General features: G+C 34.9%; 2 protein-coding genes across 2 annotated transcripts in view; both read left to right on the forward strand.

Moving 5' to 3' along the window:
* The window catches only part of LOC144971881 (uncharacterized), a 44,910-nt gene extending 39,384 nt beyond the window's left edge, over positions 1 to 5,526 (forward strand). Inside the window, exons 4-6 of the mRNA XM_078912956.1 lie at positions 3,138 to 3,267; positions 4,192 to 4,371; positions 5,357 to 5,526. Of these exons, the coding sequence (XP_078769082.1) occupies positions 3,138 to 3,267; positions 4,192 to 4,371; positions 5,357 to 5,526 (480 nt within the window). The remainder of the gene's footprint in view (positions 1 to 3,137; positions 3,268 to 4,191; positions 4,372 to 5,356) is intronic.
* A 1,160-nt stretch (positions 5,527 to 6,686) lies between these two features.
* LOC144971476 (uncharacterized) lies at positions 6,687 to 12,241 on the forward strand. The gene is made up of 5 exons (XM_078912429.1): positions 6,687 to 6,791; positions 7,274 to 7,443; positions 7,701 to 7,806; positions 8,157 to 8,311; positions 9,156 to 12,241. The coding sequence occupies exons 2-5, from the start codon at positions 7,324 to 7,326 to the stop codon at positions 10,803 to 10,805; spliced, it is 2,031 nt and encodes a 676-aa protein (XP_078768555.1). The 5' UTR covers positions 6,687 to 6,791; positions 7,274 to 7,323; the 3' UTR covers positions 10,806 to 12,241.
* The last annotated feature ends 7,840 nt before the right edge of the window (positions 12,242 to 20,081 follow it).

Below are 20,081 nucleotides of genomic sequence, written 5' to 3' on the forward strand. Positions count from 1 at the left end.
CTAGCCAACGAGCAAATCGATAGAAATAGCAATCATGACAATGGGTCTATCATCTGCAGAAATTACCGCCAAATGCTAGGTTGTAAATTGTAAACGTTTCTTTGTCGTTCAAGACCTAGGAAATATTATTTTTAAACGTTTGGTCGCCAAATAACCAAATTAATATAAAGTACCGAAATTAAAAGAACAGAATCAATTATTGCGCATTCAACGGCAATGTACCAAGGCAGAAAAATAGTATTTTTGTTTGAAATCCTTATCTAACCAATGGCCCCCACTAGCGGGGTCTGGAAAAATCCAGAGTGAATCTCCTTTCTAAAGACTCCTTGACATTATCTTAAATTATAAACCTACCAACATCATACAATGGAGAGATTGTTTGCTAGGAAAACAATACCATCTCTCACAATAATATACTCGACGCCACAATTAACGCAACGCTCTTTGGACTGTTTCTATTCATTCGCAAGTAAAACGATTGGATATTTCTTCAGAAATGTAAACACGTTGCTTTGTTTATGAAAATTGTTAGCATACCCATGTGTTAAGCTGAACAAAATGACCAATCGTAATGTTAGATGTATTTCAAAAACGGTGATTACTTTTCACTATGTAGGTCACTTTGAGCACAAATTCCAATGTGACCAATGACTTCGAGCACATGGAAATGTAATATAGATCATGCCCATTCGACAAGGAGACATTCGAAACCGTATTCATTCCATGACGTGACTTGTTCAGACCTGCATGGAGTCAAACGGAGGTTACACTAGACTAATGAGAGGACCAGTACTCACTTTTGGAAACCTGCGTCGTTTTCATTTGTTTTTGTTTGTTTTTGTTTTTTGTTTTTTGTTTTTTTTTTTTGGGGGGGGGGGGGGGGGGAGGGGGGATGTATGCTTTTGTGGTCATCGTTTTGAGGATGACTTTTGTTTTCAGCGATATGATTGCTTTCCACTGCATTGACTGTAACAATTTGTATATCATTGAACTTGTATTGAATGACTCTTTATTTATTTTTTTTGGTGATATGCAAAACAATTAAGTTCATAAATTAAATATGCTTGAAAGCTATTTTATTACAGATCAAACAGCGTTACGTTAATTGTGGCGCCGAGAATAATATAAATCCATCTGACTGTCTCCCATTCTGCAAAAGACTCAAGGTTAGGCCTGGACCTTGTTCCACCATTCTGTCCCCAAAGTATGTTTCTAACTTGGCATTCCCATTTTGTTTGGGTCTTTTTTGCTTGAGAAGTCCGATGCCTCTGCGACACCACGCCATTCCTTTGCTAATAATTTGTGATACAGCCCTAAGCCGGCTCGTACCGTGGCCTTCATGGAGCTCTGTTCACCTAGGTTATGGCCCAACACTGACCAAAAAATGACGCCAAAATGCCAGTCTTTTGCCACAAAAGAAAACAAATCGTGAAGTGTATTCAATAGTTCAACCAATGAAATAACTTGTTTCCATGAGCACTACTAACGACAACTCACCAGACGGTACAAAAACCAAATAATGACGTTAAAATGCCAGTCCTTTTGGAGTTCAGTGTCAGGCTATAACTTTACGATGGCTAGGCTCGTACAAACATAGATTGTGGTTTACAAAAAAAAAAAAAAAAATGAATGAAGTTGATAATACTCTGATCTTTGTTATTGTTTTTAGACCGCTAGGTGGGTGATTAGTTCTCACTAGATTCTCTCGGACTATAAACGGCAATTTGGTCTAGTAGTATGACACTCGCTTTCGGATCGGAAGGTCGTGGTTTCGAGCCTCGCGCTCGGCGCATAGTTGAGTCCTTGGAGAAAGCTCTTTACTCACAATCTCTCACCGTACTCATGTGTAAAACGAGTACCTGGCCGTTAACAGCGTTGTCTTTGTCCAAACAAAATTTGTAATATCGCCTAACAGGCCTGATGTCCCGTTCTAAATGTTACGTGTTGCTGTTTGCCAGGGACCCCTTGTAAAGCGCTTTGAGCACGTTTAGTGGATATTGCTCTATATAAAAGCTCAAGTTTTTTTGTTTTGTTTTGTTTTGTTTTTTTGTTGTTTTTTTTGGGTTTTTTTTTTTGTTTTTTTTTTTTTAAACGGTTAAGGTTACACATATTTTTGTGTGTGTTGGTACAATGGGAATAAGAGGAGAGCATTTTGCTTAAACTCAAACCATCGATACTAATACCTGTATAATTCGATTCGTTTAACAGTCACTACCACTACCATTGTTTACTGAATAATAACTGTTTGGGCGATCGAACCAGGTCAAAGGGCGTGGTTGTTTTCCCTTCCCCTACAAGGTTGTTTTTTGTTTGTTTGTTTTTTTGTTTTGTTTTTTTTTTTTTTTGTTTTGTTTTGTTTTTTTGGTTTTTTTTTTTTGTTTTTTTTTTTTGGGGGGGGGGGGGGGGGGTTGTTGTTTCTGTTTGTTGCTTTTTTTATTTTGCTTGTTTGGTGTGGGTTTTTTTTTTTTTTGTTGTTTTTTTTTTGGTGGGGGGGGGGCATTTTTTGTGGGAAGTTTTAATTTCGTTTTTTTTTTATTGGTATTTTGTTTTTGTTTGTTTGTAGTGGGTTTTTTTTCCCTTTTTTATGCTTATAATAATTTTTTTTTTTGTGTGTGTGTTCTTTAAAATGCATTTAGGATTACTTAAATGAAATGCCAATGAATAATGTCATATCATTTCAATCAAAAAATGCAAACACGAGTTATCCACAGCCTTTATCTAGCATTTTGACGGGTCAACAATCTAATGAAATGCTAACATACCATTGCCATTTTTTTAATGTAACATTTCTTCTCTTTTTTTTTTTTTTTTTTTTTTTTTTTTTTGCAGTTTGAGAAACTACATTAATTTTCTTAATGAAATCATATCATTTATTCCAATCAGTTTTTGTGGTTTCGACTTGGAATGTATACTTCAGTGTCTGGATCACACAGACAAAATAACCGGATTTAGACCCGCAAGGGGTTGGAAGATTGGGGGGGGGGGGGGGGCACAAATTAAATACTTATTATATTTATGTGGATCGTGTGCTGCGGGTAAGCAATTCATTTACCCGTATAATATAATTTAGTCGACAAGTCTAAGCCAACAACATCAACAACGCTACATTTCGATATAATTTTTTTTTCTTCGGACAGACAACACAAAATGCTGGAGATGACCTGTGGGTAGACATGAGTGCCCGTGACCAACGTTATAAACTGCCATCCCCATCTATTTTGACGGTACCGTCATTAGAGGATGAGATTTTTGCACCTGACAAAAATGGTAAGAATAAACGAATCTGAACGTATCGTTTCCCAACAGTGGTCAAGAGCAATTATTTTAAAAATAAGACTTAGAGATCGTATTTCAGTCCAATCTCTCAGCAAAAGATCATTTCAACATATTTTATATGAAAAAAGGAGGTGTGACGGTGGTGGTAGTGGTAGAGGAGGAGGAGGAAGAGAAGGAGGAGGAGGAGGAGGAGGATGGAACGAGAAAGAGAATGAAAACTAGGAAGAGAAAATAGAAATAGAGAGATAAAGATAGATCTAGGGAGAATAAATTTGGCTTTATTCCTCGCTCACTACATTCGTGGTTTCATCACTCTTGGCCATATTACTATATCTTCGTGTTCGCTCAGGTGGTAAGTCTACTCTCCACAGAAATCCTGCTGTCCCCTGGAGACTCCCCAGCTCCCAAGGGGCTTACTCCTCAGGCTGATAGGGCGGTCGGTGGCCAGTATTTCCTCCTAACGGCAGAGAGAGAAAGAGTTGGGCAATTCTGTAGGATGTGTTCACATGTCATACTTCCCGTTCCACAGGGGCACTAACTTGTAGTTCCCACCTTGAATTTGGTGTGGAGGTGGTGGTTTAATCTAGTATGACCAGTTCGAATCCTGAACAGTATGACCTGCTCTTGTCTGGTCAACTGATAAAATGGGTCATTTCTGTTGTAGTGCTATATATAATCTCCCTTTCCTTTTAAAAGAATATGCCAAACTTCACTGGTGAAGAACTTAGAAACAGTGCTGTTTGCAGATTGCTTTCTCTAGATAGATAGATAGATAGATAGATAGATAGATAGATAGATAGATAGATAGATAGATAGATAGATAGATAGATAGATAGATAGATAGATTGTTTGATTGATAGAAAGTTTTTCTGAGAGTTCCTCGATAATTCACACATTCACATTGTCACTCTTCAGATAACACATTTTACCAAGCTATCCACGACTACACTGCCCTTCAAGAAGGCCACCTAAATCTTTCCAAGGGAGACAAAGTACAGCTCATAGAGACGGCGGATGGTGGTTGGTATCGGGGTATCAGCAAGAAAGATGGAATGTCAGGGTGGTTTCCAGACAGTTATGTTGTGGAAGCAAAAGGTAAGCTGTAGTCAAAATTTATATCAGCGTTCTACTCATCAAAAGGAAAAGTTTTACCATTTAAAAAAAACAAAACAATGGAGAGCCCAAAATATTTGTAAGGAAATAAAGGCTACCACGAACGGGTACCCCCGTGTGGTGTCTGGGGTCCCTCAACAGAGAGGATGCAAGAATAGCCCAACGCCAAGCCATCGTGTCATAAAAAGCGATTAGCAGTGTGTGACTCCCCCTTTTTGAGTTTGAGTCACCTGGTCCTCCAGGTTGGGGGTTGTCGACGGGTCAACATCCCTTCCGTAAAACTCAAATTGTTACAGAAATACAGATGGACAAATCAAATCCTTTTTTTTATATATAGCTTGGACGACCAAAGAGTTTCTACAATGACAAAATTTATGAAGGACAACAAGACAAAGTCCCCGAATGGACTCTGCTGACCAGATGACGTCTTCTCCAAACAAGCAACTTCGAATTGCGTCGCGGAACGTTCGCACATGCATGAAACAGGAGCAAATATTTAACATGGGCTGACGGAACAATAATTGACTCCCAACCCTATTTTTTTTTAAAGAGCAGATATTCATATCATGAAAAGGAACAATAAAATCTATAGAGAAATTACACTCGTGCAAATGAGATGAAATGAAATGTAAAAGCATTTCACATTTTTTAAAACAGAATGACTATTCAATGCAGTTATGGCTGAGTGTAACAATTAAATGTTAAAAGTACATGCCGCTGTATTGTGTAATTAATATATAATACTATGGTAGTTAGACAAAACTAGATTTATTGTTTGATGATAGATATGTCATTTAATCAACAAGTTGTTTGTTTTTATTGTTTTTGATTGTTTTTGTTGTTTTGTTGGGTTTTTTTTTTAAATTTGTTGAACCTCAGTCTGAACACAGAATGATTACTTTTAGAATGCTTTACTTAAGTTTATCATAACCAAAGTTCCACTGTAATTTCATGTTTAAAAAAAAAGGTCCTCATAAAGACGACAAAGACAAACATTCGTCAAGAGAAGAAACCCCATCAAAAGCACAGCCAACCCATGTCAGTTCTTTCCAAATCAAGAAGACAACAGAGAATGAGTATGCAACACCGGTAGTCATTGACAGCGTGCCTCCTTATGCGTCATTAGAGGTTTGTTAAATTAAATGTATTTTATGGTTATTATCGTTTTGATGCTTACATTTCAGATTTATTAAAATTTAAGTTAAGAAACACCGCTTTAGAGTAGAGGATGTATAATATATGATATTAATTGGAGGTGAAAATCACAGATGACGTTGGACCATTGACATAGATATGCACAATCATCGTTGAACGTTTTTAGCATGAGAATGAGAGGATTCTGCGATTAAGTTGTGAAACAGGAACTAAGTCTTTTTATCTGATGAACAATGAGGAGCAATCTCACATTTTACATTTTTCTTACATGTTAACAAATATTTCTTATAGAATTTAATACAAATAGACAGAACCGTCAGAGACTTACTGTTTGTGTTATAGAATGCAAAATAGTAGTAGTAGTAGTAGTAGTAGTAGTAGTAGTAGTCGTAGTCGTAGTAGTAGTAGTAGTAGTAGTAGTAGTAGTAGTAGTAGTAGTAGTAGTAGTAGTAGTAGTAGTAGTAGTAGTAGTAGTAGTAGTAGTAGTAGTAGTAGTAGTAGTAGTAGTAGTAGTAGTAGTAGTAGTAGTAGTAGTAGTAGTGGTGGTGGTGGTGTTTGAAGCAGTAATGGTACAGAGACACTGCGGTTGACGTTGTGGCGAGAGAAAAAAAAACACCAACAACATCCAGCAGTGTTATACCAACGTTTTCAGTGGTTCATCGTTTAAAGTTGAATAGTTAAAGTTAATATAATACCACAGTGATGTATCGATAACTGCTACTACATTTTTGTGCTCAAAAATATTTGTGGATTATCAATATCATATATCCGGTTTGTTTATCATCCATCTGTTTGATGTAGGTTTTTATTGTTTTGATTTGTTTTGGTTTGGTTTTTTTTTTTTTGTTTTTTTTTTTTTTTGGGGGGGGGGGGGGGGTGTTTCTTGCTCATCTGTGTGGGTTGCAGATAAATCAGGATTATAGGAATTGGTCCTTTGTAAAATGAGACGTAGCTATATACTGTAATCGTGAATAAATGGTATAAAACTAGACGTATGTTGCTATATACTGTAATCGTGAATAAATGGTATATAAACAGACGATTTGTATATCAGAAAACGGATAAATGGTATATTATATATTCGATTTTATCAAATCCAAAACGAGGGAACTGGTTTATATAATTCGTTTTTCACTATCCAGAAAAAGAGGTAACAATGGACGGGCTTCTGGTCAAGATTCCACCATGTATCCATGTCATCTAATCTTTGTTTAGCATCGGGTTGCTGGGTTTAATAACCTAATGAAGTACGGTAACATTTTTTTTGTTTTTTTTATTTTGTTTTTGTTTGTTTTTTTGTTTTGTTTGTTTGTTGTTTTTGTTTTTTTGTTTTTGTTGTTTTTGTTTTTGTGTTGTTGGGGTTTTTTTGGCTGGCTTATTTTTTTTTGTAATAAAGAAGAGGTAAACGGGAAGAGAAAGGGTTTTAGAAAGAGATGGGTGATGAAAGTGAGATGCAGGAGTTGGGGGAAAGGAAAGCTGAAGAGGAAAGAAAAAAAGAGAGAGAGAGGAGAAAGAGAAGGAGGAGAGGTGAGGAGAGGAGAAGAGAAGAGAGAGAGAGAGAGAGAGAGAGAGAGAGAGAGAGAGAGAGAGAGAGAGAGAGAGAGAGAGAGAGAGAGAGAGAGAGAGAGAGAGAGAGAGAGAGAGAGAGAGACAGGGAGAGAGAGAGAGAGAGAGACAGAGTTATATTTTCATTAAATGCATCTTTCTCGTTTTTTTCTCCCCTATCTAGACCACAATTTCAGAGCCATATATGCATACAAACCAGTGTGTAAAGGGGAAATGGGACTCCGGGAGGGAGAACTGGTGGTGTGCAAGGAAAAGGACAAGAATGGTTGGATGCTGGGATTCAAACCCCAGACCAAAGAGGAAGGATGGTTTCCAGCTGTCTATGTGGATGAGGTATACATCATTGTTTATTGGTTACTGCCATGTGAACAATTAAGAAAATTATTAGATATTATTATTATTATTATTATTATTATTATTATTATTATTATTATTATTATTATTATTATTGTTATTATTATTTTTATTATTATTATTATTATTATCATTATTACTATTATCATCATCATCATCATCATTATTATTATCATTATTATTATTATTATCATCATTTTTAATATTATCAAAACTATAATTGTCTTTGTGATTAGGTCTTTGCCCAAGGAGACCCCCTTGAATACACAAACGTGCCTCCTACATATGAGATCTTGGAGTCCAACAAACTACACAGCACCTCACAACCTTGGACGGGCATTGGTAAGTATTCAAAGATACGAATAAAAACATAAATAAAGATAAACCCCAAGTAAAAAAAAACAAAAAAAAAAAAACAAGAGTGCATGGACAGCGTCTACAACAATAGGATTACAGTCGACAGGGCAGGTCAAAAAGTTGGAAAAGAGAGAGTGTCAAGAAACGTCAATTCGTTTTAATAGTCACACTGGAATCACGCAAATATATTTATTTGATGTTAACTGAAATTTCTTTATAGCAGTCAATTTATTTGAGATGTGTGCAGTTTTTAGAATCTTATGTTCAACTTTGTTATCTTTTCTGACTTTGACTTTGACAGTGACTAAATATTTTTAACTCTGTCATTTTTACAGAACATAAGTCAATATCAGAGTATAGCAGTGAAATTCCTGGTGATCTAAAATTCGACTTGGGTGAGGTCATCACTGTTTACCAAACTCTGGCGAATGGCTGGTGGTTTGGGGCAAGAGAAGACAAGTCTGGCTGGTTTCCAGGATCATTCGTTAAGGTCAGTTATATTAACTCACTCAACCCTAACACCTACTATATCCGTAGTTTACTCGATTTTACTTTTACCCCATGCCTATTTATTACATTTTTCTGAGACAAATTACACGCGTAATATCAAAATAACGTTTTTCATTTTTACATGTAGTCGAATAAAACTATGTACATGCTCATTTTTAATCCATTTTATCCAATTTTGAAAAGTAGCAAAAATCTCCAGGATTGAGTGAGTTAAGATCTGAATTCGAGTTTCTCAATAATTATAAATTAAAAACAAAAATCAAGTAATTGTGAGTCTCTATGTACATGCTTACATATTTTATTGACAAAAGACACGGGGGACTTCATTAAATGACAATCTATTCATCTTGTTTATTACATCAAGCCCATGTGCACTTATATGCAGGTCTTATGACCCAAATTGGTTACGGGCTCATTATTGTAATGAAATACTCTTCAACCAAAGCAAAATGTCCATCACAACAAAGTTAAAACAGGCCCATAATTGTGTTTGGTTATCAAACCAGCAAATATGTTTGTAGTACAGCGCATCAAACCACACTTCAAAGCACATTTCCTTCCGCTTACTATTCAGACTAAAACTAATATTATTCCCATAAATTTCCTTTTATTTGTAGCATGATAGTTCAGTGGAATGGTGTCTTTTGTCTTATATTATTTTATACACTGCAAAAAAAAAAAAAAAAAGAATTTTAATCAAAGTTTGTATTTCCAATCCTTTAATTCTAAATTGTTTTTAATGGCCTGATTTGTCATGACATAATACAATTTTGAGACAAATTAAGTTCTGAGTATGTACTTCTCTTATATTTCACAATTCACAGATGTCTCCGATAGAAGGAATTGGTGATGTTGCAACAAGTTCTGCTTTTGAAGATAATGAGACCTCATCTCATCCTTCAACTCCTTATAATTCTCCATTCCTTGACGAAATCAACCTTGCTTTACGTAAAAAGTCATCTGAGAATGGAGTCATTTCAAACTCCTTGCCAGGGTCCGCAATGAACTCCCCTCGTGAAAGCATTGCTTCGTCCATATACTCAGAAAATGACAAATTACCCCTCATGACTAATAAACCTAAAGGAAACAGCGTTTCAAAAAACATTCGACCAAACAGAAAGGCACCTGCACCTCCTCCAGTGATGGCATTGAAAGCCAAACTTGCTCAGAGCCAAAATCAAGATAGTAAAGTATCTTTACGTAGACCAGCAAGGCCAGCTCCAGAACCACCTCAGCAGAAAGAAGTTGAAAAATCGAACAATATTCACGGGAGTTCAGATACACTTAAAAGTGGAGATCAGGATGAGAACAAGCCCAAAAAGCCAGTTGTGATGATAAATGGAAAGAGGCCTAAACTAATAAAAACCATGCCATCAACGTTTGACGACAAATGTCTTAATCCTATGATAAGGCCTGCGAAGAGGGGATTTGCACCAACACCAGAACAATATCTGGAGGAAAAAACAAAGCAGAATGAAACAGGTGAAAATGGTTCCAATATTTTCTCCACTGATTACTCTATTCCTCGCTCAATCACCCCTCTCAGTATTCCCAAAAGATCTCACTATTTTGACAATCACAACTTAACCAAATCTTCTCCAACATCATCTGTGGATAGTGGTATGGATGTGAAAATGCAAAGGCCCTATACTCCTACATACCCTAGTCCTCTTGCTAGATCATTCAATGAATTTGATAGATTAACACAAAATGAAAAAGGATTGAGTATCCCGTCGTTGCATCGATCAAATACAAGTACACCAACAGCCTTTCACAGACTCTCACCCCGAAACAGCAAAAACATAAACAACTTATCACCAGTACAAATGCCTTCCACTTCATCGTTTTCCAATCACGGCTATGCCATCCCATCAATAACAATGAACGGAGATCATAATGACTCGACAAACGGTATCACTCAGAATACCCATGATGATGAATCCATCTCAGCAATGGATACCACTTTAAAACATGACAACAATGATGAGGCAAGAGCACCAACACCTTCAGTTTCAACTTTCTTATCACCGAATCTAAATCAATCTCGATCAATGTCAAATAATCCACATAAATCAAACAGTCCCAGACCTAGTCCAAAGCCTTACCCTAAGCCCAGTCCTAAACCTGTAAAATCAAATGGAACAACAAATGAAATAAAATCCCAGACACCAGTAAACGGAAATAATATAGAATATAACAAAATGTCACCTGAATTGCACCAGTCGGGTACTGACGTAACACCCAAGAATACGTTCAGACCAATCAATGATGACCACCACCATTTTGAAACTGATCACAATGGTCACAAATTACTCAAATATTCAGATGGTAAGGAGCTTGACAACTACACATCAAAGTCAACTTCTACAAGTGACAGTATCAACGGTCTTTCACTTTCACCCTCTTTACATGAGCAGCCTTTACGCTCACCAATGTTCCAAGAGCCTGTCTTTGAAGAAACAACTGCACTCTGATCCAGACCATGGATATATTATCTCAAGACTATATAGTACTCATAATTCACATCAAATAGGAAATGTGAAAATGAAAAAGATAGCTGTTAATTAATTATTCTAATGCACTATCACTTAATGTGTGATCACCATCATCTTTGTCGTCATTGCCATCTTCTTCACCGTTAATAATGATGATGATGATGTTGTTGACGATGACAATGACAAAGATGATGACCATGATAATGATGATGATCATGATGAAATATTTTTAATAATAATAAAAATAACAACATGGTTGCTATCACTGTTGTGGCAGTTCTGGTAGTAGTTTATGCTGTTTTTGCTACTATTGTTGTTTTTATTAATTGAGAGTTATTATTACAAATTACGACTACTACCACTACTACTACTACTAATACTACTACTATTACTAATACGACTAATACGACTGCTACTACTAATACTACTGCTACTACTTACTACCACTATTACAAATAATTTCCTGATATTAAATAATCACAAAAATTTATTCAAGAGACTAAAGTACCAATATCAGCCTAGAATTTTTTTTTTCTTTTCTACTTTTCTTTTCGGAAAGCATTTTTTCTATGCAAAAATTTTAGTCATCAATTTTTTAAAATCTTGATGCGTTCTCAGCAGAGCAAAATATGCACATACCGATCCATCGCAAGCTCTATGACTATGACTATTTAGAAAGTTACTAGATGAATAATTCCTTGCTTGTAAAATATCCTAAAACCATTAACAACCTTTTCGTTTTCTAGTCGTGTACAAGTCATCCTTTAATTTTTCTTTTCTTTTTTTTTTTCAAAAGTTTGTAGATTATGCATTTTACAATTTACAGTACATATATTTTTCCCTAGCCAGTATGGCTACACATTAAAATTCGGTAGTTACCATGTAATAAAAAAAGGTCTTTATTGGAACAAGAACAAACAGAAAATAGAAATAGATTCCAAGAAGCAATATATTCATGTGCCTTGTTTGAGAACCTTAAAGTCCCATCTGACACAAGCATATCATCCCATCGAAAGAGATTAAAATGCAATGGTTATGCAATACATTATTAATGACTAAATAATTTAATACTAAAGAGATACGATTTTACACAGAGAATAAAAGAAATCATAATCTCTCATATAAATCTACTCCATCTGACAGTCTCCCTTGAAGCAAAACGGGTCAGGCACGGCTCAGGCATGAGCAAATGATCTTATTTCAGAGTAAGGACTCGAAGCCCTCAAGAATGATAATCAGATATAATAGGATATCACTGTCAGCATGTGACCTTCACGGCCACCAAGAGAAGTCAAGGCCACTAACCATCTGGGTGCGTGGAAATGCATATCAAGTTTATAATCTGAGTCCATTTCAGCACCAGTAATAAGTTCAAAGGATTTATATCCAGCATATCTTGCAAGCACAAAAGAAAATGTAAACAAAAGGGAAAGGTTCAAATTGGATCAGAAGTCAATTCAGCAACATTATATCCTTGTAACTAGTCCAAAAGCATCTATTTGACACACTTGACATCACTAAAGATCTCTGCCAAAGTGATACACTAAGATGATTACATAATATACATTAGATCCAAAGAACCTAATAATTAACAAAATATGCAATAGATACGATTCACAAAGAAAATAATATTATCTATCCCAAAGACAAATCCATCTGATTGTTTCCCTATCCGCAAAAGACAACATGCTTGGCACAAGTGCTATGAAATTGTCTCATTCCAGGGCAAGGACATAGGGCCACGTGAAAGAAAAATTCATATAGGGGAATAAAAGAGACATCAAGATTGTGGACTGAAGAAGAATCCATTAGTCGAGAACAGCCCCAGGCCTGATAGGAATTTCACCCACCACATTTTCTCCCTTTTCATTGGTGCTGACATGACCTTAAGTTATTTCTAGCTGTGTAAATAAAACTCAGTAACACAAACATCGCACACACACACACACACAAAATGCAAAACAAAAACTTTTAAAAATTAAGAAGTAGAATTCAAAGATTGAATATTCATTTGGTTTTGACAAGTGCCTTAAACTTGAAACAAACTTTGAAGTGAATTGAATTTATTAAGAAAGAAACCTGGGAAATAAATAGCATGTCCAAGTAGAAAGAAAGAAAATGAAATGCTGAAAACAGAGAATTTAGACAGATGATCAGGTCATAGAACAATGCCTTATTTTTTTTTTTTATTATTCAGGACTTGAGAGATAAAATAAGCAGAATTATAATCATCTAAGTTGATTTCACACTTCAACCTTTGGATGTCAGAAAAAAACAATGATGCTATTACACTTTTCAACAGCAATGCATTTTAAAATTGTTGGTACTTACATAATACTTTTTCAGCATTATATTTTATTAATATATTGTGATTCGCTGTTTATTTTTTTTAAAGCTAGAATTGATTTTCTTGATCATTTGTCTCTTTTGCAATGTAATGCATATATATATATATATATTATATATTATATATATATATATATATATATATATATATATATATTATATATATATATATATATATATATATATATATATATATATATATATATATGAAAATAAAATGCTTTTAATGAAGCATTGACTTGTTTGTCGTTTGTCCATTCTCCACAAGTCAAAGATAATTGGAGAAATTTATAAATTCACTTTAGTTGAGTTAAGAGTAACAGTAACAGTAACAGTAACAGTATCAGTAACAGTAACAGTAACAGTAACAGTAACAGTAACAGGGTAGCTACTAGAAAATTGGAATGGAGAGACTTACTTACTTATCCGAACCAGCGACCACCTGAGCTCTAGCCCTTCAGTCTTGTGCCATGACGTAGAAGTTAGACGTCTTTTGAAGTTGTTCCAGGTGACTATAAAGTGTGTTACTGATGCTTGGATTTGGTGGGAGGAACGTGCATCTCAGGTCTTCAAGAGGTTGACATTCAAGCAAGTGGTATGTTACTGTTTCATTGGGGTGTTGACATAGGGGGCAGGAAGGGGATGTGTCTTTTGTAATTTTGTTAAATGGCTGTTGAGCGGTATGTGTTGTGTTCTGAAATGAAATATGATGCTTTGCTGGTAACTTCTAATGGAGAGACAAGAAGTATTTGCAATGAACTCAAATATATAACAATAGTACAATTAAGGAAACAATTGTCAAATGACACAACAGTGAAGAGTGCAACTTTCTTATAATGGCATAGCCAGCCAGGACCGCCAGATTCATGTTGTCATATCCATTGCAGCTGATGATAAATACAAAATATTATAGGTAACAAAGGGAGACCTTTTTTTTTAAGGTGTATATGTGACCTATCGTCTCATAACGGTATTGTTGGAACGAACTGTATGCTTAAAAGCCGAATTAAATGTTAAACTGATCAAAAATATAAATTGTTGGCATTAACACCCTAAAATATGGTATCCATTCTCCTCAATAAAACATACAAACTCAACACAAGTCTGATATTTCTGGTTATAAATTCAATTTTCAACATCTTAACCATCCCGACTTAATACCATTTTGAGGCGAAGGGTCACATATGTTTGATGAACGGATTCGAATTAATGACAAAAGGAGATTATAATGTAAAGCACCACATGGAAGCCAATTGTGAGCTAACATTTTAAAAGAGCTTGATTTGAAGCTGGGAGCTGGATGGTGCTATTTTTTTAAAACTAAATATTGTGATTGGCTGTTTATGAGCCTGAAAATTCGGGTCGGGGTGGGGAGGAGGGGGGGGGGGGGTGGGTTTTAGCACCTGCAACTTCTTTAGGTCAGTTTAACACCAGTAAAAAGGGAGAGATTAGGGGAAAAGTTGTATTTTGAAGTTATAAGCACCATAGAAAAAGATAAGACAAAAGGGACTGATTCAAACAAGGTACAGAAGATTCCATGGGCAATCTATCAATGTGTCTATTTTGACAATACCTAAAAGTCTCATCCAGGCAAAGGATCTGTTGTGAAGAATACACTCAAAGGTTTACAAAGTACAATATAATATTCATAACTAAAATTGAAAATAGTACATGCGGTAACAGAAAGATGATTAAAGAAGGAAAAAATATCATCTCTCAACAACAAACAAAAAAAAAAAAAAAAAAAAAGGACCAAAACATTTAACTATGTCCCTCTCAGCCAGGGTCGTGGAAAAAAACTGAAATATGTCAATCCAGAACAAAAGACGAGAGCAAGATAGAAAGGGAAAACAAGATATAGGGGGATAAAAGACATAGCACTAGTGACCTCTTCGCCCACCATGGGAGGTCAAAAGACCCCATCCACCGAAACTTCTCATTAAACTGTGAGGGTTAATAGGATAAGCAATACAAATGGTCATGCAAAGTGACCGAGTTAGATCCCAAGTGGAGTTGAGATTTTTTTTCGATCAACCTAACAGTGTTTGGCTTAAAGACTAGCATCCTATTCAAAGGGTAGCAAGAAATTGCTATTGTCTGCCTCTCTGGCTCCAGGGGTTTCGTGGTTCTGAAGGATTACGACAGTGAGAGAATGCGAATAAAAAGCCTTTCCCAATAACTCAATTTTTTTGTCAACACAAAAAAAAAAAAACACAGTGGAACTCAAACCAGGGATATACAGATCAAAAGGCAAGTATCATACCACTAGACCACAAAGAACACAGTAGGCAGGTCTGAATGAATAAAATGAGTCAAATGTTTTCGTTTTTGTTTGTTTTTAAGGGTTTTACGGCGCTTGCAACACATTGAGGTCATATCAGCGCCAGTAAAAAGGAAGAAAATGGGATAGTTTGAGATCACCTAAAAGTCTCATCCAGACACAAGCTAATGTCCCGTCTAAGAGGAATACACTCGTATGTTTACAAATCATATATAATAAGAATACAAAACATAATTCAGCGCATAACAGAGAGATGATTTACAAGGAAAAAAATATCATCTCCCAAAACTAACTATACATTTGACTGTTTCCCTTTCAGCCAGGGTATCCGGCCAGGGCAAAACCAAGAAATCTCATTCCAAGACAATGACAGAAAGCATGTTGTAAAACAGATACAGGGGGATAGAAGACACAGTATGTACCTCCCTGCCCACTGTGGGAGGTCAGGAACCCCACCCAATCGAATTTTTTTGAAAAGTCTTCAGAGCAGAACTAGTCTGGGATTATTCACCTGGATACTCTTTTCATTTTGACAGACATTCATACAACACAGTAGATAACAGAACAGAGTTCTACTTCTACAACTCAATTGATAGAGTATTCAATTCACAAACAAATAGACCAGTTACTATCATGGGTTGTGTCAACATTTATTTTTCAATCCTTTCAGAGACTGGGTAGCTAAGTCTGTTGGATCTGACAAAAAGTACTTTACGATAGACGTCTTTTATCACAGGGTAGTTGGGAATTGTTGCAAAAAAATAAATCAGGATAAACTCATGCATCATGGGCCACATTATTTGAAATTGATTTGAAAATTATATTAAAATACCATAAGGATTTATTTGTTTATTAATAACAATTCTTTCCGTCCTGAAAATAAAAAGTTATATTCTATGTTTAAGACCTAAAGTGTGCTTATGCTAGCAATTGCCTTATAGAAAATAAGGCAAAAGGTATTGGTTTGAAAAGAAAACTAAATCTGAAGACCAATATACTTGTTGTCTTATATGAGACTTTTTTTCAAAGGGACAGGATTCCTGTCAACAAATATACTCTCAGATGTTTACAAAATGCATGGTTACAGCCAATTTCAATTTAAGTGTCACATCAAATTAACAAGTTCTTTAAAAAAACAACATAGGGGTAAGGTAGTAATATTTTTAGTAATTGTTTATTTACTTCACAATTTGTCTTTATAAGTTCTACATTTAAAATACAAACAAAACAAAAATAAACAAACAAAAACAATAAAAACAAATATCTTTTTCCTGATATAACAATAATACACTTTCTTGATGAAAAAAATGGAGATATTACAAGCTAAGAAATTTTAAATATATCAAATATAATAATAATAATAATAATAATAATAATAATAATAAGAAGAAGAAGAAGAAGAAGAAGAAGAAGAAGAAGAAGAAGAAGAAGAAGAAGAAGAGAAGAAGAAGAAGAAGAAGAAGAAGAAGAAGAAGAAGAAGAAGAAGAAGAAGAAAGAAGAAGAAGAAAAGAAGAAGAAGAAGAAGAAGAAGAAGAAGAAGAAGAAGAAGAAGAAGAAGAAGAAGAAGAAGAAGAAGAAGAGAAGAAGAAGAAGAAGAAGAAGAAGAAGAAGAAGAAGAAGAAGAAGAAGAAGAAGAAGAAGAAGAAGAAGAAGAAGAAGAAGAAGAAGAAGAAGAAGAAGAAGAAGAAGAAGAAGAAGAAGAAGAAGAAGAAGAAGAAGAAGAAGAAGAAGAAGAAGAAGAAGAAGAGAAGAAGAAGAATATTTTTTTGTTTGTTTGTTTGTTTGTTGCTTTAGGTCTCTTCCAACACAATTGAGGTTATATGAGAGACCGCTGAAACAAAAAAAAAACATGCAATCTAACAAAAATAGTACAAATGTAAATCAAAATCATAACCTAAATATCAACAACAACAATAACAATAATAATAATAATAATAATAATAATAATAATAATAATAATAATAATAATAATAATAATAATAATAATAATAATAATAATATTAATAATAATAATAATAATAATAAATAAAATAATAATAATAATAATAATAATAATAATAATAATAATAATGATAATAATAATAATAATAATAATAATACAGTAAAAACCAGTTAAACCGAAATTCAAGGGACTTGGTATTCTATTTCAGTTTAATCATATTTCAGTTTAGATAGACCTCAAAAAGTTATCATAATTTTCAAGAAGTAATATCATTCCACTGCTATCATCATCCCACTGCATACACAATGCATCGCATCAAATTGTTCAACTTTGTGACGTTGTGGTTGAAGTAGTGTTGTGTGTGTGTGTGTGTGTGTGTGTGTGTGTGTGTGTGTGTGTGTTTTTGCTACGTTAACGGGACAATTTCATGTTTGCACACTCACGTTAAGTGGACACACCCCGTTAAGTGGACGTCCTGATAATGTTTTGATGTCAAAACCAGACTTCCCGCCAGTTTTTAGATCACCTGACAAATTTTTTCCAAGAAATGAGTTGGTCTTTGCAACGGAGCGATTTTGTCGTTTAGACACACAGCTCTATACACACCGCGAGTGTATGCCGAAAATTGCGGTGTCCCGATAACTGCAGAGTAAAGTTAATTACGTGTGTATAGGCTGTGTGTATGAAATTGGACCCCGTTGTTTTCGTTTCTTAGACTCAAACTCAAAGATGGAGGACCGTAGCAGTAGTCCAGTTTATGCGGTATAAACAATCTTACTTTAATATTTTATGTTTGAGGCCTACATTACAATTTCTACTGTAGTTTTACTGCATTTCTTAATTATTTTATTTCACTTGTCGTTCTTTCATATCTCTATACATAGAAATAATAAATAACTTTAACTAGCAGGTATTCCCGTTCTACGAAAGAAAACGAGGAGGGATAAGCAGCCATGGATAGATAGATAGAGAGACAGACAGACAGACATACATACAGAAAGAAAGACATATAGATAGATAGATAGATAGATAGATAGATAGATAGATAGATAGATAGATAGATAGATAGATAGATAGAAAAACAGATATATTCATAGAAAAATAGAGATAGATAGACAGACCTACAGGAAGACAGATGGACGGACAGACAGATAGATAGATAGACAGACAGACAGGCAGATAGATAGATAGATAGATAGATAGATAGATAGATAGATAGATAGATAGATAGATAGATAGATAGATAGATAGATAGATATTTTTATTGATTGATTGATGGGAAGGGTCCAAGGCTTTTGAGAGAGAGAGAGAGAGAGAGAGAGAGAGAGAGAGAGAGAGAGAGAGAGAGAGAGAGAGAGAGAGAGGAGAGAGAGAAATAGAGAGAGAGAAATAGAGAGAGAGAAATAGAGAGAGAGAGAAATAGAGAGAGAGAGAAATAGAGAGAGAGAGAGAGAGAGAGAACGTCTGTTGTACTGTAAGTAGGTTAGGAATTCGAAAATTTGAGATCACAGCTATCTGCCTGAAATAAAATAAATACATGAATATATAAATCAAAACGTACATTAGTAGTACCAAAACTATAATGACGATCGGGAGGACAAAGGGGTGATAGGAGGATTAATCAATCAACAGTTACACCACCTATTCACAACTAGATATACCAGATAAAAAAGAAGAAGAAATGAGTATATCCTTTGAACTCTGACCCCTCTATTTTGTTTTCTTGGATAAATCTCATTTCGTCTCATAGCTCTTATAAAAGATTGGAAACACAACCGGTACTGGAAGTTATTTGTGGAGGAGGTCGTCGTTTTTATGGCGACTCTGAATTTTTTCAAAAAATTACTTTTTAACTAATCAAATTGTGAAGAAACCAAACATTATTTTTTAATCATTTAGATACTACTCCCAGCCTTTCGTCGTTCCCAATCCAGATATGACTGTTCTTGGTTAGTCAGTTTTTCAATCTATATAGAGCTATAGTGTTTGGGGCTTTGTTCCATTACAATAAGATAGTATATTATGAGAGTTCAATTATATGTACACGGTGTTCACCGATATATGCTTCCTGTCGTCTGTTCAGTTACAATAAGATAATCCACTCCGATTCACAATCCGATTTGTAACTCTTTTAATCTTCGCTTCCTTATCCATTTATTTCAATAATCTTTCTTGTTCTTCTAGTTTTTCTTGTTCTCGTTTCTCTTCTTCTTCTCCACCTGTTGTAATTTATTCTTTCCTCGCATGATTTTTCGTCATATTCATTTTTTTCATCCTTCTTCATCTTCAGACATTGACTGCTTGTCAAACTGATCTAGATCTAGTCTTTGGAGAAATGCGAAAAGACTTACAGATTATGTTTTCAGATATTGATGACGATCCTAATGACAGTGATTATGTCCATGATTCTAGTGATTCAGACTTTGACTCTTTTCCGACATTTTTACCAGTTGGTCTTTTAGAAAAACCTGTCACTGTAACAGTTACGGACTCAAGATCACAGGAGTACACAGATTTATCAGGCTCTCAAGAAAATGTAGGCAACCAATTAACAGTGAACCAAAATAGAATTGAGGGATGTTATCTGCCAAACACAAGAGGAGATTCTAAAAAGCATTTCTGTGTTTTTTGTGGTAAACAGCAGGCAAAGTTAAAACGTCATCTTTTATCACAACACAAGAATGA

The sequence above is a fragment of the Berghia stephanieae genome, chromosome 4 (genome assembly GCF_034508935.2).
Source record: "Berghia stephanieae isolate SIO BIC M18660-M18661 chromosome 4, UCSD_Bste_1.3, whole genome shotgun sequence".
In the NCBI taxonomy this organism is placed as follows: Eukaryota; Metazoa; Mollusca; class Gastropoda; order Nudibranchia; family Aeolidiidae; genus Berghia; species Berghia stephanieae.